This window comes from Podarcis muralis, chromosome Z (genome assembly GCF_964188315.1).
Source record: "Podarcis muralis chromosome Z, rPodMur119.hap1.1, whole genome shotgun sequence".
In the NCBI taxonomy this organism is placed as follows: Eukaryota; Metazoa; Chordata; class Lepidosauria; order Squamata; family Lacertidae; genus Podarcis; species Podarcis muralis.
The window spans coordinates 50322890-50348801 of NC_135673.1; the positions used below are offsets into that span (position 1 = coordinate 50322890).

The 25912-nt window shown below is 46.7% G+C and overlaps 2 protein-coding genes and 1 non-coding gene across 6 annotated transcripts in view; 2 read left to right on the forward strand and 1 right to left on the reverse strand.

Annotated features, from left to right (window-relative positions):
• Nucleotides 1-10398, reverse strand: part of LOC114589047 (ras-related GTP-binding protein A) — a 30267-nt gene extending 19869 nt beyond the window's left edge. The window contains exons 1-5 of the mRNA XM_028715024.2: nt 10259-10398; nt 7984-8017; nt 6706-6805; nt 3171-3237; nt 1683-1905 (exon numbers count right to left, since the gene is read on the reverse strand). Coding sequence (XP_028570857.1) covers nt 1683-1905; nt 3171-3237; nt 6706-6805; nt 7984-8010 — 417 coding nt within the window. The 5' untranslated portion in view covers nt 8011-8017; nt 10259-10398. The remainder of the gene's footprint in view (nt 1-1682; nt 1906-3170; nt 3238-6705; nt 6806-7983; nt 8018-10258) is intronic.
• A 155-nt stretch (nt 10399-10553) lies between these two features.
• LOC114589024 (H(+)/Cl(-) exchange transporter 5-like) overlaps nt 10554-25912 on the forward strand; it is a 29998-nt gene continuing 14639 nt past the window's right edge. For 2 of the 4 annotated variants that reach the window (XM_028714953.2, XM_028714957.2), the window contains exons 1-5: nt 10554-10698; nt 14184-14340; nt 14838-14992; nt 15135-15234; nt 17650-17840. In XM_028714953.2, the coding sequence (XP_028570786.2) occupies nt 10696-10698; nt 14184-14340; nt 14838-14992; nt 15135-15234; nt 17650-17840 (606 nt within the window). In that variant the 5' untranslated portion in view covers nt 10554-10695. Of the gene's footprint in view, nt 10699-11291; nt 11435-14183; nt 14341-14837; nt 14993-15134; nt 15235-17649; nt 17841-25912 lie in introns of those variants that run through there. The other 2 variants (XM_028714955.2, XM_028714956.2) reach the window with 2 other exon arrangements.
• Nucleotides 10726-10797, forward strand: TRNAE-UUC (transfer RNA glutamic acid (anticodon UUC)). Its single transcript has one exon. It is a non-coding gene; the product is annotated as a tRNA-Glu (tRNA).

Sequence of the window (25912 nt, forward strand, 5' to 3'; positions counted from 1 at the left end):
GAAAATCTAATACAGTGGTACCTCTGGTTAAGAACTTAATTTGTTCCGGAGGTCCATTCTTAACCTGAAACTGTTCTTAACCTCAGGTACCACTTTAGCTAATGGGGACTCCTGCTGCCGCTGCTGCCAGATTTCTGTTCTCATCCTGAAGCAAAGTTCTTCAGGTATTATTTCTGGGTTAGCGGAGTCTGTAACCTGAAGCATCTGTAATCTGAAGTGTTTGTAACCCAAGGTACCACTGTATCCACCTGCACAAACACAGTGAAAGTCCCAGGTCTAATAGTTTGGGCAGCAATCTATGGGGAAGAATAGTATTAAACGCAGAACTAAAGTCTACAAATAACAATCTTGCCCTTGCTTCTCCAAATGAGTCAGGACAGCATGTAAAACTATTTGCCACAGCATCCTCTGTGGATCCCTTTGCCTTGTACGCAAACTGGTAAGAGTCAAGTCCCACTGGGGAAACAAGATATGATGCGGTTCCTCAACAGACTTTCAAAACATTTCATTATAATGGGTGTCAACACCACAGGGCGAAAATCATTCAGACTATCTTTGTTTTTTTGGCAGGGGTATAATGGTAGCAGATTTCAGACAGGGTAGAACAGTGGCTTGGGCCAGAGACTGGTTAAAAATCTTCAAAAAGATTCCTGCCAGTTGGTCGGAACAATCTCTTAGCACCCTGCCAGCCACCCCATCCGGGCCCATAGCCTTCCTTGTGTTTACCTCCTTTAATATTCGTCTCACTTCTCCCTCTTCTACCCTGGCAGCATTTCTTAATATGGCCCTCTTAATATGGCCAATCAGAGGCAGCTTTCCTTTCCAGAACTGTAAAATCCTTCCTTTATGCGGACGTTCAGGAAGGATTTCACGGATCTGAAAAGGAAACCTGCCTCCGATTGGCCATATTGAGAGGGTACCAGCGAGGCTGAACATTTGTGTCAAAAAAATAAAAAGGGTTTAAATCAAGTCTTACTGACTAGTGATTTAAATAGTGATTTCAATCGATTCAACTGAAATCAAATCCATCCTCAATAATAATGATGATTTATTTATACACCGCCCATCTGGTTGGGTTTCCCCAGCCACTCTGGGAGCCTCCCAACAGCATAATAATAATAATAATAACCCTATCCCTAATCCCTAAGTCCAGCCTCACTGGCACCCTCTTAATATGGCCAATCAGAAACAGCTTTCCTTTCTTTAAGCAGAGGTTCAGCCTTGCTGGCAACCTTCCTAGAACCGATACCCCTAACCCCTATATCTATCCCTATCCCTAATAATAATAACCTGCCCATCCAGCTGGCTTTCCCCAGGCACTCTGGGCAGCTCCCAACACAAGATGATGATGAAGAAGAAGGGGAGGAGGAGGAGGAGGAGGAGGAGGAAGAGGAAGAACCCTATCCCTAACACCAAGTCCTATACCTATCTCTATCCCTATTTATAATAATAATATTAATTTATTATTTATACCCCAGCCACTCTGGGCGGCTCCCAAAATAAAATAAAATAATAATAATAATAATAACCCTATCCCTCATCCCAGCTTCGCTGACACCCTCTCAATACGGCAAATTGGAGGCAGGTTTCCTTTCCTTTACAGAGGTTCAGCCTCGCTGGCAACCCCCATGACACTGGAAACATTTGGTAGAATTAAAGCCAGGGGTCCCCTTTTCGCTCACCAGCTCGCGCTGATCCTCCTGGACCAAGTCCATCTTGTGGACCAGGCAGAAGACTTTGGCATCAGGCGAGTTCTGCAAGATGGCCTCCAGGCACGACTGGTAGTAGTGCATGTCCTTCTCAAGCTCCCGACTCTCGACGTCAAAGACGTAAATCAGAACCTCGACGTTGCGGAAGATGTTGTCCCTCTGGCTGGTGAAGTAGTTCTCCATGAAGGTGTCCTGGCTGAGAAAACCGGGGGATTTAAATTATTTTATCCCAGTTAAAAAAGCAGTTTCAAATTTCAATTCTATGCCAATTCAGAACAGGTTTGACCGGTCTCAGTCGGGGAGGGCAGGATACAAATAAAAGTTTTTTATTATTATCAATTTTCCAGGCTGGGCAACAAATTGAGGCCATTTCATGCCATTTCAGAGGGGGCTAGCAAGGCGGAACCTTTCTGAAAAAAGGGATTTTTTTTATTTCAAAAAGTATTGTCCCTATTCAGAGGTTGCCAGCAAGGCTGAAGATTTCGATTGGATTTAAATGTTACGGACCAGGGATTTAAATGGTGATTTAAATCAAATCCACCCAGCATATCAGTGTAAAAACCACTCTGTGAATTGAGGATTCCATAAAGGAAACATTTCTCCGCTTGTCGATATTCAGAGGATGCCAGCAATACTGAGTCTTCCTGCTGAAAAAGGCATCTTATTCTTCCAAAAAGGAAACCTCCCTCTGCTTGTCCATATTAAGAGGAGGCCAGAAAGGTTGAACCTCTCTGTAAAAAAAGGGATTTTTTATTACAGTGGTACCTCGAGTTAAGTACTTAATTCGTTCTGGAGGTCTGTTCTTAACCTAAAACTGTTCTTAACTTTAGCTAATGGGGCCTCCAGCCGCCACCGCGCTGCTGGTGCACGATTTCTGTTCTCATCCTGAAGCAAACTTCTTAACCAGAGGTACTATTTCTGGGTGAATGGAGTCTGTAACCTGAAGCATATGTAACCTGAAGTGTATGTAACCCGAGGTACCACTGTATTCCAAAAAGGAAACCTTCCTATGGTTGTCCATATTAAGAGGATGCCAGCAAGGTTGAACCTTTCTGTAAAAAAGGATTTAATTCCTTGCTGACTACTGATCTAGATCATGATTTATATCAATTTGATTTAAATCATCATTATTATTATTAGCATTTTATTTATACCCCGCCCATCCAGCTGTGTTTCCCCAGACATCTGAAGGCAGCCATGTTTAGGGAAGTCTGGCTGATTTAAATCCGGAATCGAATGGGGATTGAAATGAGAAAAATCAGGATGAGAAGGATGCCAGCAAAATCTGAGCTGTCCTGGCGAGAGGTTTAAATTGTGATTTCCATTGTCTGGATTTCAAGCAGAGGGCAGGCGGCCGTCTGTCCAGGATGTTTGAGGCGAGAGTCCCGCCTGGCGGCGGGTCAGACTGGATGACTGCCGGGGGTCCCTTTTACCATGGCGAGGGGGGCAAGAGGTACTTACCCGCCGCAGTCCCAGAGGTTGAGGACCAGGTTGCCCAGGAAGCGGACATGCGAGTGCTCCACGTCGACTGCAAGGGGCAAAATGAGATTATTATTATTATTATTATTATTCTGTTGGGAGCCGCCCAGATGGGCAGTGTATAAAGAATAACGTTATTATTAGTAGTAGTAGTACAACAAAGCCAGTGGACCTGATGGGATACCTGCCGAAATCTTAAAAGTGGGTAGAACTTACACAACAACTTCACAAGCTCATCAAAAAAATCTGGGAAAGAGAAGAAATTACAGCAGACTTTAGGGATGCCAAAATTATCAATCTCTTTTAAAAAAGGTAACGGAACTGATTGTGGAAATTATCGAGGCATGTCTCTATTAGCTGCGGCCAGCAAAATTCTTGCAAGGATCTTAGCAAACTGTCTCGTAACAATATCCAAGGTGACCCTTCCTGAATCCCAAAATTGTTTTCGGCCTTCTAGGGAGACAGTGGACATGATTTTCACTGCTCGACAGCTTCAAGAAAAATGCAGAGAGCAAAACCAACCCCTGTATATGGCGTTTATTGACCTGACTAAAGCCGTCAACACTGTAAATCATAATGCCCTGTGGACTGTCATTCTGAAAATTGGCTGCCCTCCATGATTGGCTGCCCTCCTTCATTCGGCTCCTCTATGATTACCATATTTTTCGCTCCATAAGATGCATTTTTTCCTCTTAAAAACTAAGGGGAAAGGTCTCTGTGTCTTATGGAGTGTGCGGTCCCTGGAGCTAAAATGCCAGAATGCAGCACACTCCTGAGTTGCTCTTTGGGGCTGGCTGGTGAAACCCCGGGTGCCGGCAGATCAACCGGGGCTTCCCCCGCCAGCCCCTGAGCTGCTCTTTGTGGCTGGGGGGGGGGGGACCCAGGCTTCCCCCTCCAGCCCTGAGCAGCTCTGGGGTAGCCTGCGAAGCCTCCGCAGGGCAGCAGGATGAAAGCTCCCCGCTGCCATGAGGCTTCGCGGGCTACCCCAGAAATCAGAACAGCTAGAGGGAGCGCTGCGCAGTGCCTCCGCAGGGCAGCGGGGAGCCTTCATCCCACTGCCCTGCGGAAGCTTCCCGCGGCTATCCCTGGCTTCTGCGGGAGGTGGGGGAAGGGACACTTCCCCCCACCTCCCAGAAAAGCCCCCAAGAGCCGTGCTCCCTTTGAATAGCGCATGGCTCTTGTGGGAGGTGGGGAGAAAGCCAGTAGGCTTGCTTTCGCTGAAGCCAGGAGGGCAAGAGGGAATGGTGTGCACCGATTCCGCTTGCTCTCCTGGCTTCAGGGATAGCCCCGCAAAGCCTCCTGAGCGAAGAGGGAAGAGCGCTCCCCCTTCGCTCAGGAGGCTTTGCGTTGCTTTCTTATTTCTTGTTTTCCTCCCCTAAAAACTAATTGCATCTTATGGTCCAGTGCGTCTAATAGAGCGAAAAATACGGTATATGACAGCAACAATCACAGATAACAATGCCTCTCAAAGTGAACCATTCACAGTGGGATCAGGTATTAAACAGGGTTGTGTTATTGCCCCAACTATATTCATTATTTTCACTGCCATGATCCTACACTTTGTTTAAGGGAAACTCCCCACCGGAGTAGAAATAATATATCGAACAGATGGAAGGCTCTTCAATCTGAGCAGGCTGAAAGCAAAAAGTTAAGGTTACCATAACTTCCATCATAGAGCTTCAATATGCTGGTGACAATGTAGTGTGTGCACGCTCAGAGGATGACCTCCAAACCATCCTAAATACCTTTGCAGAAGCTTACAAAAAACCAAAGTGCTGCACCAACAAGTACAAAATAACCCCTCTGCAGCACCACAAATCCAACTCAGTGGTGTAACGTTGGAAAATGTCAATCACTTCTCCTACCTAGAGAGTTATCTTTCCGCAAGGGCTGACATTGATTCCAAAATCCAGAATCACCTGAGCTCTGCGAGTGCGGCTTTCTCCCAAATGAAGTGCCAAGTGTTTGAGGACCGGGACATTGGCAGGGAAACCAAAATGCTTGTTTACAAAGCTATTGTACTACCAACCTTACTATATGCTTGTGAAACATGGACCACTTATAAATGCCACCTCCAGCTTCTCAAAAGATTCCATCAACAGTATATCCAAAAAAATTTACACATCACTTGGGAAGACAGGCAAACTAATATCCGTGTACTGGAAGAAGCAAAGGTCACCAGTGTTGAAGCAATGATTCTTCAACAATTGGCCATGTTGTGGGGATGCCTGATTATCGTCTTCCAAAGCAACTACTCTATTCCGAACTTAAAAAGGGAAAGCATAATGCTGGTGGTCAGCAAAAGAGGTTTAAAGACTGTCTCAAGGCAAATCTTAAAAAATGTAGTATAAACACCCACAACTGGGAAACACTGGCCTGTGAGCGCTCCAGTTGGAGAACAGCCTTGACCAAAGGTGTCATGGGCTTTGAAGACACTCAAACTCAGGACGCAAGGGAGAAACGTGCTAAGAGGAAGGCATGCTTGGCAAGCCCTCACCGTGGTCAACTCTCGCCCGGAAGCCAATGTCCCCACTGTGGAAGGACGTGTAGATCCAGAATTGGCCTCCACAGTCACTTACGGACTCATTGTTAAAACCATGTTTATGGAAGACAATCTTACTCGGCTACAAGTGATTTCCAAAGAAGAATTATTATCGTTTGCCAAAGAACAGCAGCAGAAGAAGAATGAGCTTGAAGAAGAAAAAGAAATAGAAATTGAGATAATTATTCCTACTATTCTCATTATTTTCATCCTCATTTATCAAAGAACAGCAGTGCCAGAATAAGAAGGATCTTGAATGAGAATGAGCTGAAAAAGAGCAGGAGGAGGAGGAGGAGGAGGAGGAAGAAGAAGAAGAAGAAAGTATTATTCCTATTATTATTATTATCATCATCATCTTCATTTGGCCAAGAACAGCAGCACCAGAATGAGAAGAATGAGATTGAATAAGAAGAATGAACTGAAAAAGAAGATGAAGAAGAAGAAAAAGAAGAAATTATTATTCCTATTATTATCGTTATTTTCACCATCATTTGGCAAAGAACAGCAGCAACAAAATAAGAATGAAAATGAGCTTGAATAAGTAGAACGAGCTGAAGAAGAAAATGAGATTATTATTCCTATTATTATTATTATTATTCCCATTATTATTCCTATTATTATCATCATCATCTGGCCAAGAACAGCAGCACCAGAAGAAGAATGAGCATGAATAATAAGAACGAGCTGAAAAAGCAGAAAAAGTTCATTCTTCTTTTTATTATTCTGGCAGGGTTCTTTCCCTAATAATAATTTAAAAAATGAGCAAGCGACAGCAAAGGTTGCAAGGTTCTCAGCAGCAGTAGTAATAATAACAACAAGAAATTGAATTAACTTGATTGAAATCCAATGAATTTGTGCTATTAAATTAACTTGAATGAAATCAAATGAATTTGGGGGGAAATGGCAATAAAACCTTGTCCCCCCCCCATTTTTATTTTATTTTTTCCCATCTCTACCCAGCACACTTCCTCTTACTTGTGGCGCCCAGTCGGCGGGTGTCGCGGGCGATGTAGTTGGCAAAGATGATGGACCTCATGCTGGTTTTGCCAGAGCCGCTCTTGCCCATCAGGAGAACCTGGGGCGAATAAAGAATAAATCATAAAATTATTAATAAAATTGTTGTTGTTGTTAGGGGTTAGAGATAGGGTGATGATGATGATGATGTTGGGAACCACCCTGAGTGGCTGGGGAAACCCATCTGGATAGACAGTGTATAAATAATTACATTATTTATTATTGAGGGTTGATTTGATTTCAATCAAATCGATTTAAATCACAACTTAAAAACCTCGTCAGTAAGATTTGATTTAAACCCCGTTTTACAAAAAAGCTTCAGCCTCGCTGGCATCCTATGAAATTGCTTCTATTTGGACCCCTTTTCCGCTATACTTGATTGGAAGGAGAAAAAGAATCATTTCCTTCATAACTCAACAATTTATTTCACTAAAACTAGAACATTATAGCATCACAATTTAAATCACGATTGAAACCACAAGTCAGTAAGACTTGATTTAAATCCTGTTTCTGGTTTAGGCTTGCTGGTATCCTCCTAATACTGACAACCGGAGGAAGCTTTCCTTTTTGGAATAATATATTTTCAGTGTAGTTTTCATAGTTACGGTATATCCAGGGTGAATTTGATATATCATTATCTCAAAAGTGACTGATTTGCTTCTTCTCTTAGAAATGTATAGACCAATAATTATGAAATGATGGTGAGGTTTAATAAGTCAACTACTTATATTTGGACAAGTTTTTTTTGCTGTACTTGATCGGAAGGAGAAAAATAATCATTTCCTTCATAGCAATTGAAACAATTTATTTTGCCAAAACAAAAACATGATCACATATGTATCCATGTTTGTTAGCTGATGTGCTGAAACAATTTTTTTAAATAAAAAAAACTTATGACTTGAAAAACTTTAAATGAATCCTTATTTCCTGATAAACAGCCTTTTCACTAGAAAGTAACTGAAAAGAGAAAATCTTGAGGAAGATTTTTTCCTCCAAAAGCAATTCACTTTAAAAATACGATTTAAATCAAAAAAATCTGATTTAATTTTTTTAAAAATTGATTTCTTTGTTGTTGTTTTATTATACTTCCTTCCCATCAGACGTCCGGCTTCTGAAAACTGGAACATTTACTTCTGGGGTTTTTCGGCATTTGGGAGCCAAAACTTTACAAAACAGAGGTGTTTGGGATCCAAGGTTTAACTGTATAAGCAGCAGGCCAAGAGAAACTACAGCCCTCACCTTCTTCTTCATGGCTGCGTTTGGCATCACACGCCTGCAAGGAGAAAAAATATATATTTTATAATATAACAATACAATACAATACTAATAATATAATATGACCCCACCCATTATAACATTATTATTAACATTATTATTATAGAAGTCACCTGGTGTGGAAAAGGTGAGGCAAAAGCAGCAGGCCCTCAGCCAGTGTTGTAATATGATAATGAGGATGATGATAATAATAATAACAACAACAACCCTATCCCTTAACCCTAATAATAATAATAATAACCCAATCCCTAATCCTGTCCCTAATTCCTATCTCTAACCCCTATCCCTAATATGGTTTTCCCAGTAGTGATGTATGGAAGTGAGAGCTGGACCATAAAGAAGGCTGATCGCTGAACAATTGATGCTTTTGAATTATGGTGCTGGAGGAGACTCTTGAGAGTCCCATGGACTGCAAGAAGAAGATGGAGGGCACAAGGAGAAGGGGACGACAGAGGACGAGATGGCTGGACAGTGTTCTCGAAGCTACGAACATGAATTTGACCAAACTGCGGGAGGCAGTGGAAGACAGGAGTGCCTGGTGTGCTCTGGTCCATGGGGTCATGAAGAATCGGACACGACTAAACGACTAATCAACAACAACATATGAGTACAGTATATACGATAAGTATATTAGTATATAGTACAACAGTATACCATTATATGTTATACAAATTATATATAATAGTAATTATTATTACTGGGGAAGTTGGCTAGAGAGATTATGGAATACTGTAGTAGTAGAAGTAATAATAATAATGGAATTTGGCAAGAGTAATAATAATTATTATTATTAGGGAAGTTGGCTAGAGTGATAATAGAATAATTATAATTATTATGGAAGTTAGCTAGAGTGATAATCGAATAATAATAATAATAATAATAATAATAAGGGAAGTTAGCTAGAGTGATAATAGCATTAATATTATTATTATTATGGAAGTTAGCTAGAGTGATAATAGAATAATAATAATAATAATAATAAGTGAAGTTGGCTAGATTATTAGCATCATCATCATTAGTAGGGAAGTTGGCTACAGTGGTAATAGTATTATTATTATTATTATTATTATTATTATTATTATGGAAGTTGGCTAGAGTGATAATAGAAGAAGAAGCAGGAAAAGAAGCAGAAGAAAAAGAAAAAGGCAAGTTGGTTAGAGTTTGTTGCAGGAATTTATGTATAGGGGGGGGGGTTGCCCCTCCAGCAGATATCATGCACATGTAGCCCACTACCAAAACCAGCACAATCGCTTTTGTGACTTGTCCCCACAAAACACTGCATCACAGTTTCTTCCTATCTATTCAAAGGGCCTTTTCTGCACAATACCAAATGTAAGAATTCACTGATAAATGTACTGGCTCACTGGAAAACTTCAGAAATCCCTATAGACCTGTGAGCTCAGCTACTCAGCAGCCCCTCTGCCTGAGCGATAATCCCTGGCCTCCTGATACCTGAGGGCCAGACAGGTAGCCATTCCAGAAATAACAAACCCAGATGAAGACCAAAGGGTGGGATTCACTTGGCTGGGAAAGTGGGAAAGGTGAATATCTCTTTTGTGACACTTGATGGGTGTTTGGTGGAGGACAAGGGGAAAGATGGGGCAGGGTCCAGGATGCTCAGATTACGGCCACCAGACCTTCCCTTTCATGATGTAACTGTGATGTAACCATGATATAGTTTGGGGGGTGTAACATGGGGATGAGCAGCTAATAAAAGTTTGGGGGCTCTTTTCTTTGGGGCTTCCATCTTGTTTCACCTGGTGGCAGGTGGAAGTCCTGCTGTAACAGTCTTCAATAAAGACCAAGCCTACTGGCTGCTGTTTTGCTCTGGTATTCCTGGCTGGTGTCCTTGTTTTTTTGTCCAAGGGAGCCCTCAGATTTCTCCGTTAACCAGTGATAATAGCATTATTATTATTATTATTATTATTATTGAAGTTGGCTAGAGTGATAATAGTATAATTATTATCATTAGTATTATCATTAGGGAAGTTGGATAGAATGATATTATAATATTACGGACGTTGGCTAGAGTTAGAATAATAATAATGATGATGATGATGATAATAATAATAATAATAATTAGTAGTAGCCCTTCCCCAGCGCCACATTCCCCTCAGGAACCAGAGTTCCTCTGAGCTAGTGCGGAGTGCTTCCCGCTTCTCGGGAAGACGAACCCTCCCTTCTTTTTCCCTTTTCCCGACTAGGCCGCAAAAGTCCCGGCCTCGCGTGATCCACTCACCCGGCGACAGACGGCCGCGCCCGGGGGAGACTCGGCGGAGGAGACGAAGCGGCTTGAGCGACCTCTCCCTCGACGTCGCTTGAGGCTCAGGCGACTTCAGCCGAACGGCAGCGTGACGAAGGGACGCAAAGGAAGGGCAGAGTCACGCGTGGCGAACGAACGTCGTAGCGTCGCGACGACACGTAAAGTAAGCGCAGGGTCAAGCGAGGCGAGCGGACGTCGCGGCGTCCCGAAGCCGAGGCAGCCATGTTTAAAAAGGGCAGGGAGAAAAGGAGGTCTTTGAATGCCAAGACTGATGGACAAAGAAGGGAGCCTAGGGGTCATCTAGCCCAACCACCTGCCAGGCACCAATCTCAGCTCTTGAATGACGGAGTGATTGACAGGTAGAAACGCCGGGTTACGTGCGAAGGAAATCACGGGAAACAACACAACCATAAATGGTAAGAGAGAAGCCACGTATTACAGTCTCCCATATGGTCTAGCGGTTAGGATTCCTGGTTTTCACCCAGGCGGCCCGGGTTCGACTCCCGGTATGGGAAATAGGCATTTTTATTATTATTATTTTCCTTATCTGAAATAAATCAATTAAAGCTATGGAAGACGAATAACAAGTAATGAGAGCTCCTACGTTTCGACTACTCCGTTTCAGAGCCTATAAACGCAGGTCACAGATCACAGTCACGCGGTGTGAACTCGCTCGGCCTATAACGGCCTACCGAGCAGGGCTGTTGTGAAAAGGGTTCCAAGGCAGGGAAGGACCGGGAGCTCCTGAGAGGAAAAGGGGGAAGATCAATCAATCAATCACGCCCCTCCAGCAACAGCCGCCATCCCCCATCACCTCCTCCTCCTCCTGCACAGAAGGCACGCCCCTTCTCTAGCCCCGCCTCTCTAGCGCTCCCAGTATCAGCATCAGTTGAGCGGTTGCTCCTCCTCCTGAAAGGAAGCCCCGCCTCTTCACTGCCCCCCAGCAAGTAAGCCCCGCCCTTTCTCTGCCCCCTCCCGCCTCCAGCATCAGCAGAGCGCTCTCTCGCTCTCCAATCACCTCTCACCTCCTGTGACAAACCCCGCCCTGTCCCTGCCCTCCCGTTCTTTTTCCGCGTCATGTGATGCCCCGCATCACGTGAGAGTTCAAGATGGCGGCGCCCGCTCGCTGAGGAGAGCCGGGATTTCTCGCAGGTGAGCCAGAGGCGCCTTCACAGTTTCCTATTATTATTATTATTATTAATATTAATATTAATATTAATATTAATATTAATATTAATATTATTAATATTTATTAGATTTATGTTGCCCCCTGACCCCTCCAGCTTCCTACTAATATTAATATTAATATCATTTATTTAATTTATGTTCCCCCCCAGCCCCCTTCCAGTTCCCCATTGCCCCCAAAGTCCCTCCAGTTTCCTAATAATACCCCCTCCAGTTTCCTATTAATATAATTTATTTAATTTATTTTGCCACACAGACCCCCCCTCCAGTTCCCCAATGCCCTCCAAACCCCCTCCAGTTTCCTATTAACGTTAATATAAATATAATCTATTCAAGTTATATTGCCCCCAACCTCCTCCCCCAGTTCCCCATTGCCCCCACCCCCTCCACTAATATTAATATCATTTATTAAAGTTATATTGCACCCCAGGCCCCCCTCCAGTATCCTATTATTAATAATATTAATATCATTTATTAAATTTATATTGCCCCCTAGACTCCTCCCCAGTTCCCTATTGCCCCACAGACCCCCCCACCAGCTTCCTATTGCCCCCAGCTCCCCATTGCCTCATACGCCCCCAGGTTCCTTGGCCCCGAGACCCCCACTGTCCCCAGAACCCCCATCTCCCTATTGTCCCACATGTCCCCAGTTTCCTATTTCCTCATATGCCCCTCAGGTTCCTTGCCCTCCAGTCCCTCCAGCTACCTATTGCCCCACAGATTCCCCCCAAGTTCCCTATTGCCCCACAGACCCCACCAGTTTCCTATTGCCGCATACGCCCTGCAGGTTCCTTGCCCCACAGACCACCACTGCCCCCAGACCGCCCAGCTTCCTATTGCCCCACATGCCCCCAGTTCCCTATTGCCTCATACACTCCCCAGCTTCCTTGTCCCCCAGAACGCCCCCAGATCCCTTTTGCCCCCCAGACCCCCCCCCCAGTTTCCTATTGCCTCGTATACCCCTCAGGTTCCTTGCCCCACAGACCACCACTGCCCACAAACCCCCCAGTTCCCTTGCAACCCCAAGTTCATTTCCCTCAGTACCCCACTGCCCTCCAGACCCCCCAGCTTCCTATTGCCCTCCAGACCCCCCAGCTTCCTATTGCCCTCCAGACCCCCCAGCTTCCTATTGCCCTCCAGACCCCCAGCTTCCTATTGCCCTCCAGACCCCCAGCTTCCTATTGCCCTCCAGACCCCCAGCTTCCTATTGCCCTCCAGACCCCCCCAGCTCCCTATTGCCCTCCAGCCCCCCCAGTTCCCTATTGCCCCCCACACCCTCCCAGCTTTCTCTTGCCCCACATGCCCCCAGTTTCCTATTGCCTCTTACACCCCTCAGGTTCCTTGCCCCCCCAGACTCCCACTACCCCCAGACTCCCCAGTTCCCTATTGCTCCCCAGACACACACACCCCAGTTTCCTATTGCCCCTTCCCCATCTTTGGCCCCCGCTGCTACCCCAGGGAAGAAGAGAAGTTTATAAAATGCACTGCGGGTTACAATCAATGGGGTGAGAAACGTGTGCGGGGTATTGCAGTGGATTGCACTCTGGGTGGACTGAAATCAAATAGATTGAAATCACAATGGAAATCACTCCTCTGCCAGACTAGTTTTCAATCCTTTTTGTGGAAAGGTTCAACCTTGCTGGCATCCTCTGAATATGGGCAATCGGAAGAAGGTTTCATTTATGGAATAATGAATTTTCAAAGTCTTTTTTATTCTTGAGAATTTAACATCACGAGCCGTGATTGCTGCCTTGCCGGGGGTTGGGCTGGATGACCCTCCGGGTCCCTTCCATAGATTGGATGCTCACAAGAGAGAGACTGTCTTGTCCAATTCAATTTAAATTTAAATTGGATTCAGAAGCAAGAAAAACGTGGGCCAGCTTTCATTGGAAAGGCTGCGTCGGCGGTGAAGTGGCGCAAGCTTTTCCTGCCCCGCCTTGGCCAGCTGTCTTGCGTTTCTGGTTCTGTGGCCGCCCTTGCAAATGCACAATTGATTTGTGCATTTTGGGAGGGGCGAGCATGAGTTGTGTTTCTGGCACTCATGCGTGCACATTCTTATTGGTTGCAAGCATTCAAATATTATTATTATTATTGTTAATAATAACAACAACAGCAATTCAACAACATCAACAACAATTCAGCTAGGTCAGTGGGGGCAAGGTGCCTCTGGCCAGGCGTTGACAGTGGATGTTCAGCCCGACTTCTGCTTTTTGGCGCAATTTAGCTGCCACAGCGGAAGAAAAAAAAACAGTTCTGCAGAAAGGAAGGGTGGTGCCTTGCACAATCGTCACAAGGAGCTCCTTGCACGGAGGCCGAGAGCCCTCCGAACTCAGCTGAAATACTCTCCAAGGAAGGGAGAGCTGGGAGGGACGCCGAGAGGCATCTAGTCCACCCTTGGGCAACTCAAAAATCCCCCCTGTCAATCACATTTGGATTGGGGTTGGGGTAGATGACCCTGGAACTCTTCCCTGTCTATCATTCTAGCAGGGGGTTGGACTAGATGGCCAGCTCAACCAATCAGATACCTTTCCAGCTGCAGGTTGGGCTGGATGACCCTGGAACCTTCCCTGTCTATCATCCTAGCAGGGGGTGGGACTAGATGACCAGCTCCACCAATCAGATTCCTTCCTGGCCATGGGTTGGGCTGGATGACCGCCCGGTGTCCCTTCCAACCTTCCTATAGGAAAGACTCGCCTCTCCTTCTCTCTCGCCACAGATCCTGGACTGGTGGCCGATGGAGGGCCGCCATTTCCGGTGCGGGAGCCTCCAGAGCAGCACCAGCGACGAGGACCTGGTGGAGGTCGGCGACGGCGGGACTCTCGACTTCTCCCTGGCGGGCGACGTGCCCCCTCTGGACCAAGAAATGGCGCCAGGTGTGTGTGTGTGTGTGTATCACACAACATTTGACATTTGATTTCCCTCAGACGTTTTTGGCATTTTCCTCACCTGCTTAAAGATCAACCCATTCTCTGGGGAAATGACTTTGCTCTCCCGGGACTTTGCCCCTTCAACCCCATTCGCACTTGAGGCTCGTAATGCATTGGCTGGCAAGGGAGCCGCTGGTGGGATCTCAAACCCAGGCCTGTTACCTCCTAGAAGAAGGGTTGAGCCAACAGATTTAATAAGAGGACACGAAGCAATTTATTGTGATTATATGTGAAAATTAGTAGAAATCAATATTTTTTTAAAGAGAAATTAATAGATTAATTTTTTAAAAAAAATTCAAATTTAAATTGGATTTCTTTTCTCTTTAAAATGGAGATTTAAAACGAAATGCTTTTGGAGGAAAAATCTTTACAAAAAAATAAAAATAAAATCATCCTCTTAATATTGACAATATTTTGAAAGAATAAAATTTAAATCCTCTCAGCAGGTTTCCCCTCGTATGCCGGCAATGGGTTTGACGAAATTGGCCGGATGCGCGACTTCCTGGAAGAGCCGCTTCCTGGAGTCGGGACTTACGAAGATTTCAACACTATCGACTGGGTGCGAGAAAAATCCCGAGATCGAGACCGGCACCGCGAGGTGAGGGTTCCAGGTTTGAATCTAGGTCTTCGCGAGTGGATATGGCTCTCTTCCAATCAACTGAGATCCAGATTTTATCTTTATTTTCCCAATTTTTCCCAATTATGGCCAATCTAATCCCATTTTCCCCCCCCTTGCCCAGATTACCAACAGGAGCAAAGAGTCGACTTTCGCCCTCATCCACAGCATCAGCGATGCCTTTTCAGGGTGGCTGCTCATGCTCCTCATCGGACTCTCGGCAGGTGAGAAAACAACAAACCAAAAAGAGGAATCATAAAACTATTATTATTATTATTATTATTATTATTATTATTATTATTATATAAAGTTACTATTAATAATAATATTATTAGATAGAATCATCTTTTTACAGCAACCCAATAAGTACAAAAAATCTATGTTCTTGATGTTATAAATGGGATAAATTGATGGGGTGAATTTTATCTGCAATTTAGCAGAACCACCTGCTCCATCAGGGCCCAGTACGGGCCACATGATCTCCTGCAACGATTTTTGCAAAGTTTTTTGCAGATAAAGTCACTCAGATTCAGGAAGAGGTAGACTCCACTGTGGGAGCAGGGCCGGGCGGGAGAGTGCTAGTGTCCTGTCTGGTCAAGTTGTGTGGGATCAATTCCAATCTGTTACCTCCAAGGATGTGGACAGGCTGATTGGATGAGTGAAACAAACCACCTGTCTCCTTGATCTTTGCCCATCCTGGCTGATAAAAGCTAACCAGGAAGGGCTGGGAGACAGGCTTTGCGAGGTCATGAATGCTTCTCTCTGTGAGGGAGCCTTCCCAGACCCGCTAAAAGGGGCGGTTATCAAACTGCTTCTTAAAAAACCATCTTTAGATGCAGCCAATATGGCCAACTATCACCCACTTTCAAATCTTCCATTCTTGGGCAAGGTGATTGAGAAAGTGGTTGCTGAACAACTCCAAGCACGTCTGGAGGATGCGGACCATCTGGATCCCTTCCAGTCAGGATTCAGGCCTCATTATGGGTTCTGTCCTCTCTCCCATGCTTTTAAACAACTACACACAGCCACTGGGAGAGATCCAGCAGAACTTTGAACGGGACTCGGAAACTACAACTAATCCAGAATGTGGCAGCTGAACTGGTGACTGGGGGCGGTCACCGAGACCACATAACACCGGTCTTGAAAGACCTACATTGGCTCCCAGTACGTTTCCGAGCACAATTCAAAGTGTCGGTGCTGACCTTTAAAGCCCTAAACAGCCTCAGTCCAGTAGACCTGAAGGAGCGTCTCCACCCCTATCGTTCTGCCCGGACACTGAGGTCCAGCGCCGAGGGCCTTCTGGCGGTTCCCTCACAGCAAGAAGCCAAGTTACAAGGAACCAGGCAGAGGGTCTTTTCGGTGGTGGCGTCTGCCTTGTGGAATGCCCTCCCAGCAGATGTCAAAGAGAAAAACAACTACAGTGGTACCTCGGGTTACATACGCTTCAGGTTGCAGTTAATTCTGGTTACAGACTCCGCTAACCCAGAAATAGTACTTCAGGTTAAGAACTTTGCTTCAGGATAAGAACAGAAATCGTGCTCCAGCGACACGGCGGCAGCAGGAGGCCCCATTAGCTAAAGTGGTGCTTCAGGTTAAGAACAGTTTCAGGTTAAGAACGGACCTCCAGAATGAATTAAGTACTTAACCCAAGGTACCACTGTACTAGACTTTTAGAAGACATCTGAAGGCCGCCCTGTTTAGGGAAGCTTTCAATGTTTGATGCATCACTGTATTTTAATATTTTATTGGAAGCCACCCAGAGTGGCTAGGGTAGCCCAGCCAGATGGGCAGGGTATAAATGATAAATTATTATTATGAGATATAATCATCTTTTTACAGCAACTCCAGGCGGCTTGCCATAATAATAATAATAATAATAATAATAACAATAATCCGCATCGGCCCGAACATTAGCCGGACTTTCACTATTCAAATCAATTTAAATCAGCACTTAAATCACCATTTAAATCCCTCATCCATCAGACTAGATTTACAGAATTTACTTTACTGTAATTTACTGAATTTAGGTTTTCTCTTCTGAAAGATTCAACCTTGCTGGCATCCTCTTAATATGGGAAGGCCTGGGGGAAAACTGGAAAACTTAGGGGGGAAACCAGGTTTTTTCCAGAAAAATGGGGGGGGTGCATGTAATATTAAAGCTATATCAAACTGGTTTTTCCCATTTTCCCGGTAAAAAAAAACTGGTTTCCCTCCATTTTTTCGGGCTTTTCCCCCAGGCCTTCCCATGTCTATTATGCCCGTTATTCTCTCCTCCTCCCTAATTGTTCTTGCAACGACTTCCAATACCAAAGTAAATAGTAATGGAGAGATGTCAAGGTGCTTTTTTTAAAAAAAATAAAAATAAAAATGAAAATTAACCTGAAGGAATTTAAAGGATTTTAAAAAAAAATTAAATTTAAAATGAAAATGGGGAAAACTGAGAATTTTGATTTTTTGAAAATTAAAGTGCAATAATTTTTTTTAAAAAAATGAAAATACACAAGGGCTTTGGTTGGCTCAATTGTCCCTTCGACCCATTGGGTGATATAGATAGATAGATGATAGATAGATAGTAGATAGATAGATAGATAGATAGATAGATATGTGGTTTTGTGTTTTTTTTAAATCAAAATACACAGGGGCCTTGGCTGGATTGATTGACATCTCCACCCGTTGGCTGACGGATCTGAAGGAAGGTGTGTGCCTCAACGGGTTTTGGTACAACCATGAACATTGCTGCTGGAATTCCCGAAATATCACCTTCCAGGACCGGGACAAATGTCCGGAGTGGCAGACGTGGGCGGAGCTTCTGACCAGAAAGAAGAACGGGGTGAGTGGCTTCCCCCGAATGTCCCCAGAAATAATTGCAAATTAAATCACAATTTAATTCACAATTTACCATATTTTTCGCTCTATAGGACACACTTTTTCTCCTCCAAAATTGAGGGGAAATGTGTGTGCGTCCTGTGGAGCGAATGCAGGCTCCTTGGCTTCAGCGATAGCAACGCGACGCCTCCGAAGCGCAGAGGGAGCGCTCCCTCCGCGCTCCAGAGGCTTTGCGTTGCTTTCGCTGAAGCCTGGAGAGCGAGAGGGGTCGGTGCACACTGACCTCTCTCACTCTCCAGGCTTCAGGGATAGCCACCTGAAGCTTCCCGAGCGCAGCGGCAGCTCCCCCTGCGCTCCGGAGGCTTCGGGTTCCTTTTGCTGAAGCTGGGAGAGCAAAACTCTCCCGGCTTCAGCAGAGAGGGAGAGCTGCGCAGCGCCCCTTCAGCGAAGCAGCAGGAGAAATGGAAGGGGCTCCGTTTCTCCTGCCTCTTCGGTGAAGGTGTGCTGAGCAGAGAGGGGGAGATTTTTTTTTTTCTTGTTCTACCCCTCTAAAACAAGGTGCGTCCTATGGTCGGATGTGTCCTATAGATCAAAAAATACGGTAATTCACGGTTTAAAGGTTTAAATCACAATTTAATTCACGGTTTAAAGATTTGAGTCATTCCAATCGCGATTTCACTCACAATTTTCGTCATGATTTAATTCACAATTTAATTTATTAAATAGTGGGTGGACATAGCAGACGACAGATTTCTCAAAGTAGTTCTTTATAAGTAAGCTGGAACTGAACTGAACAGCAAACAGCTCAGCCGGCCTGCTTTTATAGGCAGCCGGCTGTCAACATTGTAACAACAACAGCCCAGGGTTTCCCGCCTAAATTAACTGACGTGGACCAGAGTGAAAACTATATACAGTGGTACATCGGGATGCAAACGGGATCGGTTCCGGAGCCCCGTTCGCATCCTGAATAAGTAAGATGCGACAGGGCATCCGCGCCTGTCAGGGTTTGCCGCTTTCATACATGCATGTGACGTCATTTTGAGCGTCTGCGCATGCGCGAGCCGTGAAACCCGTATATAACGCGCTCCATTACTTCTGGGTCACCACGGAGCACAACCTGAAAATACTTATCCTGAAGCGTATCTATCCCGTGGTATGACTGTACACAATACCCCCTGGTGGCCAGGGTGAGAACTTCAATACATAACACCCCACCCCACTGAGATAAGGCATTCGTTACAATCATAGTGGTTCCATTACATACAGCAGTACCCTTATTGGTTTCAATAAGGCACATAAGCATATCGATTCCAGTTTTACGAATTCACAGGCATAACTGTTTCACTATCAACTATATTGTCCGTAAGACTCACCATCACATATTAATTGACCCCATTCACCATACAGCTTTACATGTGCAGTTTGTCCAGTGAACACAGTCTTTTAAGTAAACTGGTCGCTTGGAAACCCTGCCGGACCACCGAGGGCCATTACCAGAGTCCGGGTGGCCACCCGATTCTGGCTGCGATTGTGGTGCGACCAAATGTTCCCCAAGTTCCCTGGCTCTGCTGCTGTTGAAGGAACCGCCGCAAGCGGACTTGGTAAACGGTCAGAGGCCGAGTCTCTGGGGAGCCAGGCAGACCCACTGAAATGGCTTGGTTCGGCTCCACACCCTCAGTTTGTAAGGAAGATGTAGGTGGAGCCTCGCCTTCCATTAGCATCCGCTCCGTAGCTGGGGCCACAGTTGGGGGCACAGCGGTAGTGTCCAAATCCCCAACCCTGCACCGTAGCTGGTCTATGTGTCAGTGCCACAAGCATCCGTTCTTGAGTGCCACCTGGTACGAATGGGGCCTTGTGACTCCCACTACTGTGGCTGGCACCCAAGGAACATAGCTGTTGACTTACAGATTTGAAAATAAGGGGCCAGCAGCCTTGAAATAAGGGATCAGCAGCCAAAATAAGGGACCTGCAGCCTCACCTGTTCCAGGCACTCCAGTCTTCCTGTCCTCCTGCAGTCTGGTCAAACTCATGCTGGTAGCTTCAAGAACACTGTCCAGCCAACTTTGTAACCAGAGGTTCAAGTGAATAGAATCTGAATCACATGCACCACAAGGCCTATGCAGCCTCAACTTAAGATGGCTCCCCGGCCTGGCTTTGCACTGTAAAGTTTGCAGCAGCATGTGCAACAAAATGGTGCCCAGCATTCAAAAACCCCCTCAGCTTGCATTAACTAGCCACACACACACAGCCTCCCCCCCTCGCCACAAGATTGCCAGTCACCCACCATTTTAGTCAACCAGCTCCTTTCTTTTCCCCCATAAGTCAATCGAAGGAGCCTCCAAAACAAATTCAAAAGCCCCCCCCACAAGATCTCCTTTCCTTTCCCCCCACCATGTGCCCCCGCTCCAGATAGACCTTTTCGCCGGCAAGGGTGAGTGGGCCGTTGATGACGTGTCCATCCGATTCCGATCCGAGCACTCAGCAAAGGTATGTTCAACTTCTGAGCCAAAGGCAGAAAGCCCAGCCAGCAGCCAAACGAAGCCTCAAGGAAAGCCACCGTCACCTCTCCGCTGGGAAGCGCTGAGCAAAGGCAAGTCCCCAGGCAACGGAGCCGATTTGATCAGCACAAGGCATACAAGCTCCACCCCCCAGTCGTTCTTAGACTTCTTATTGGGTGAGCAACACAGCCAAGCAACACAGTTGGAGCCTCCCTTCTTCCTTTGAAATTTAAGGGGCATCATTTAAGGGACATCCATCAATAAGGGACAGCAGCGGGACATGGCGCTGGAATAAGGGACTGTCCCTCCAAATAAGGGACACTTGACAGCTATGCCAAGGAATGTCCCCCACAAAGTTCTGGGCAAAAACCTGATCCCCTGGAATAAAGGACCATGGCACGTTAGTACAGCCCGGGGGCTTGGCCACACCGGGTGCAGCTGGTCAAGGAGAGACCGGAGGTGGCAACCCATTAGCAGTTCAGCCAGTTCCGCCCTGTGGCTGCATGAGGGGTGATGTGCTGCATGAGCAAGTATTCAGCGACCCGCTCGTGCCAGTCCCTCTGTTCCAGGCGCGCCAGTGCCTCTTTTGCTGAGCGCACCATTCTCTCGGCCTGCCCATTGCTGGCCGGGTGAAAGGGTGTCGTTAGGGCATGGCGGATGCCCAGCCCCAAGAGGTACCTTTCAAAGGTGCCTGATGTGAACTGAGGTCCGTTGTCTGAGACAAGGACATCAGGACATCCATGAGTTGCAAACAGGCCCCGCAGCACCCGGATGACGGCTTCGGTAGTGGTGGAGGGCATCAGGGCCACCTCCAGCTATTTGGAATAGGCATCCACCACTACCATAAAGGTCCGGCCGTGAAAGGGGCTGGCAGGATCGATGCACACCCTCGACCAGGGTGCCTTGGGCATCTCCCAGGTGTTACCCTTAGCTGCCGGCGGTGCAGGTCTCAACTCTTGGCATGCTTGACAGGAGGCAACCCAGGAAGTGATGGCATCGTCCATGTTAGGCCACCAGACGTAACACCGAGCCAACGCCTTCATTTTGACGATTCCTGGGTGGCCAACGTGCAGAGCCTCAAGGACACGTTGGCAGAGTCTTTGGGGAACCATGACTCAGTCTCCCCACAGTAGGCAGCTGCGGTGAGCTGAGAGCTCATGCTGTCTGGTTGCAACCGGCTGGAACTCTGGTGCGAAAGACCCTTCCGGCCATCCCCTCCACACCCAGTTGAGTACACGGTTGATGGTGTGGTCCTGGGCAGATGCGGAGGTTACATTGGCGGCTGATACTGGAGCTGCTGGGAGGTCCTCAATTAGGAGGAGCAATGACGCAGGAGCCGGGTCTTCCACAAGTGCTGGAAAAGGGCAACGACTGAAGAGCCTCAGCGTGGCCCATCGATTTTCCAGGGCGATGGACAAGCTGCTAGCTGTAAGCTGCCAGAAAGACAGTCCATCACAGCATGTGTGGCGAGAGGACCGGTGGAGTTGGTCAATCACCAGCGAGGAGGCCCAGGAGTGGCTTGTGGTCAGTGATGAGGTCGAAGGTTCTCATGGAACCTCTTTACTCCAGCCACAAGTGCCAGTGCCTCCTTGTCGAGCTGGCTGTAATTCCGTTTGGCCAGAGACAGCGTCTGGGAGAAGTAGGCGAGCAGTGCTTCCCTACCATCTGGAAACCGGTGACTGAGGAAAGCGCCAGTGCCAAAGGGCGAGGCGTCACAGGCAAGGACCAGCTGCCTGGCTTCACTGTACTGTACCAGCACACTGTCCGATGAGAGGAGGGCTTTGACTGTATTGAAAGCCGCCGTTTCCCGATGACCCCAGGACGACGGTACCTTTGTGCTGAGGAGGCGGTGTAGAGGCTCGGTTAGTGTTGCTTTGTGGGGCAGAAACATGTTGTACAAGTTCAGAAACCCCAGGAACACCTGCAACTCTGACATGCTTTTTGGAATCGGGGCCTGCTGAATAGCCTGGATCTTGGATGCCGTTGGGTGAAGACCGGAGGCATCGATAAGGTAGCTCAGGAACTTCACCTGTAGAACGGCGATCTGGCACTTTTCTTTTTTCACCTTGAGCCCAGCCTCCTAGAACCTGGTCAGCATGGTGCGGATGTGCTTGAACAGTTGCTGATTTTAGTCTGCGGATACCAAGACGTCATCAAAATATGGCACCGCGCCCGGAAGCCCCTGCAGGAGACGCTCCATGAGGCTTTGAAAGATGCCAGGAGCGACACTCACCCCGAACTGTAGCCAGCGTCACCGGAATGCCCCTCAGTGGGTGACGATCGTCTGAGCTTCAGCGGTGGCATCGTCCACAGGCAGTTGTTGATAGGCTTGGGCAAGGTCCAGTTTAGCAAAGACCTTGCCATCACCCAGGGAATGCAGCAGGTGACTGAAGCACCTTGTTGATCGTGCACTTGTAGTCTGCACATATTCTTGCCGACCCATCCGGCTTAACAGGCGTGACGATGGGGGTTTCCCACTTGGTGTGCTCAATCGGCTCCAAAGCGCCTTGGGCGATCAGCTTGTCAAGTTGTTCGTCCACATTAGCTCTGAGAGCAAATGGGACCCGGCATGGCTTTAGCTTGATGGGGGCGACTTGCGGATCAAGGCTAAAGGTGATGGGCGTTCCTGTATATTGGCTCAAAGTGCCATTGAAAACCTCAACAAAGTCTTTGATTAGGCCATCAACCTCCACGTCAGAGATACAGTTGATGCCAGTGACTTTCATGCTGAGGGCATCAAACCAGTCTAGCCCTAGGAGGCTAGGCCGCAGGCCTTTGACCACCACCAGTCGGAGCAGGCCCGAAAAATTCTTGAAAGCAACCTGGAACCGGCCGACGTCTACCACGGGAATGTTGTTTCCCTGGTAGTCTCTCAAATGTATGCGGTGTGAGTTGAGTTGTCTCTTGGACAACTTGGGCACGAGTCATAGAATCATAGAATCATAGAATCATAGAGTTGGAAGAGACCACAAGGGCCATCGAGTCCAACCCCCTGCCAAGCAGGAAACACCATCAGAGCACTCCTGACATATGGTTGTCAAGCCTCTGCTTAAAGACCTCCAAAGAAGGAGACTCCACCACACTCCTTGGCAGCAAATTCCACTGTCAAACAGCTCTTACTGTCAGGAAGTTCTTCCTAATGTTTAGGTGGAATCTTCTTTCTTGTAGTTTGGATCCATTGCTCCGTGTCCGCTTCTCTGGAGCAGCAGAAAACAGCCTTCCTCCCTCCTCTATGTGACATCCTTTTATATATTTGAACATGGCTATCATATCACCCCTTAACCTCCTCTTCTCCAGGCTAAACATGCCCAGCTCCCTTAGCCGTTCCTCATAAGGCATCATTTCCAGGCCTTTGACCATTTTGGTTGCCCTCCTCTGGACACGTTCCAGTTTGTCAGTGTCCTTCTTGAACTGTGGTGCCTGTGGACGATGCCTGTGGAGTCTTTTGATGGTGCTCCAGGATACGACAGACAAGGCAGACAGTCAATCTGCATGTCACACGGAGCTCCTTTGATGAACACGGTGACATGTAGGTGAGTTGGTTTGGCCAATCGTGAATCCGAACGAGCAGTGGCAGTTGGTGAGGGTGAAACAGCTTCCGTTGGCGGACCAGGGTGAAGACCTGGACTTGCGAGACGGTGAAGGTGGCGTGTCGGATGGAGCAGATCGGCAGACCTTAGCAATGTGGCCCCTTCTGGAGCATCACTGACAGATGGCGTCTCTGAATCGACACTTGACACGGGAATGATTGCCTCCACACCCAGCACATTCTAATTTGTCCTTGTACCACTGTTTGAACTTCCTGCGCTCCCGCTTCGTCTGGTACACATCATCGACTTCGCTGGGTGACGCCTTGTTACTGCTGGCCTCCTCATGGTGCACTGGGATTGGCTTCTTAGCAGGATGCAGGCTGCTGCCCTTGCAAATCTCCTGGGCAGAGAGTTCAGTAGCTTCTGAGGCCGCAGCCTCCTCGATGGTCTTCTGCGGTGTGAGGTCAGGCTTGGCGAGAAGACGCCGTTGCAGATGGTTGTTCCGAACACCGCAGAAAATTTGATCCATCAGGGCATCGTCTATGTCTCAGAACTCATAGTGCAGCGCAGCTTTTCGGAGGGCGGTGATATAGTTGTTGATCGACTCCCCCTCTGCCTGGTCCGGTGGTAGAACGCATGTTGGACAGCAATTTTGGACGGCTTTGGAGCGTAGTGGTTTTTTAGCTTCTCTTTTAGCATGTCCCACGGCGCTGCCTGGACTGCTAGTGGCGAGACCAAAACTCGGGCCCACAAAGGCTGAGGAATAGGCCCTTATGACGCTGTGGCGCTGTGGGTAAAAGCCTCAGCGCCTAGGGCTTGCTGATCGAAAGGTCGGCGGTTCGAATCCCCGCGGCGGGGTGCGCTCCCGTTGTTCGGTCCCAGCGCCTGCCAACCTAGCAGTTCGAAAGCACTCCCGGGTGCAAGTAGATAAATAGGGACTGCTTACTAGTGGGAAGGTAAACGGCGTTTCCGTGTGCGGCTCTGGCTCGCCAGAGCAGCGATGTCACGCTGGCCACGTGACCCGGAAGTGTCTCCGGACAGCGCTGGCCCCAGGCCTCTTGAGTGAGATGGGCGCACAACCCTAGAGTCTGTCAAGACTGGCCCGTACGGGCAGGGGTACCTTTACCTTTATGCTCTTCTGACCCTTTGTCAGCTCGTTTGCTTGGAGGAAGCAGGTGAACCGAGCAGTAGAGGCACGAGTGAAGCCATGGTTCCGATGACGGATGGGACATAGTGCTCTAGCCAGAACGGTCAGCTCTGAATTGGGTTCTGTTCAGTGATTCCGCTCAGTGTTTCAGCTCAGTGATTCCACTCAGTGAGCGTCCGAATCTGGCTGTGCTCAGATGTCCATCCAATCCTACCTTCGTTGCCAGTATTAAGTAGTGGGTGGACATAGCAGACGACACAGAGATTTCTCAAAGTAGTTCTTTATAAGTAAGCTGGAACTGAACTGAACTGCAAACAGCTCAGCCGGCCTGCTTTTATAGGCAGACGGCTGTCAACACTGTAGCAACAACAGCCCAGGGTTTCCCGCCTAAATTAACTGACGTGGACCTGAGTGAAAACTATATACACAATACTCCTGGTGGCCAGGGGGAGAACTTCAGTACATTACGCCATTCATGTTTTAAAGATTTAAATCCTATTTCAGTTGCAATTTCTATCGTGATTTCAATCTCAATGGAAATCCCTTGTCCGTCAGACTGGATTTCCATCCTTTCTTTATAGGAAGATTCAGCCTTGCTGTCATCCTCTTAATACAGACTGTATCGTTTTCAGAGCAGGGTGGATTTTGTTTTGTTTTGTTTTGTTTTATTTATTTATATTATAATATGTATTTTATTTTATTATTATATTATGTTTTGTTTACTATATAATATTTTATTTGATTTTAGTCTATAATATTTATTTTATAATATTACATATTTTACTATTATATTATATATTTTTCATTTTATAATATTATAAATATTAATTATAAATATTTAAATTTATTCCAATCCAATCGATTGAAATCCACCATCAGTCAGACTTGATTGAGATTATCT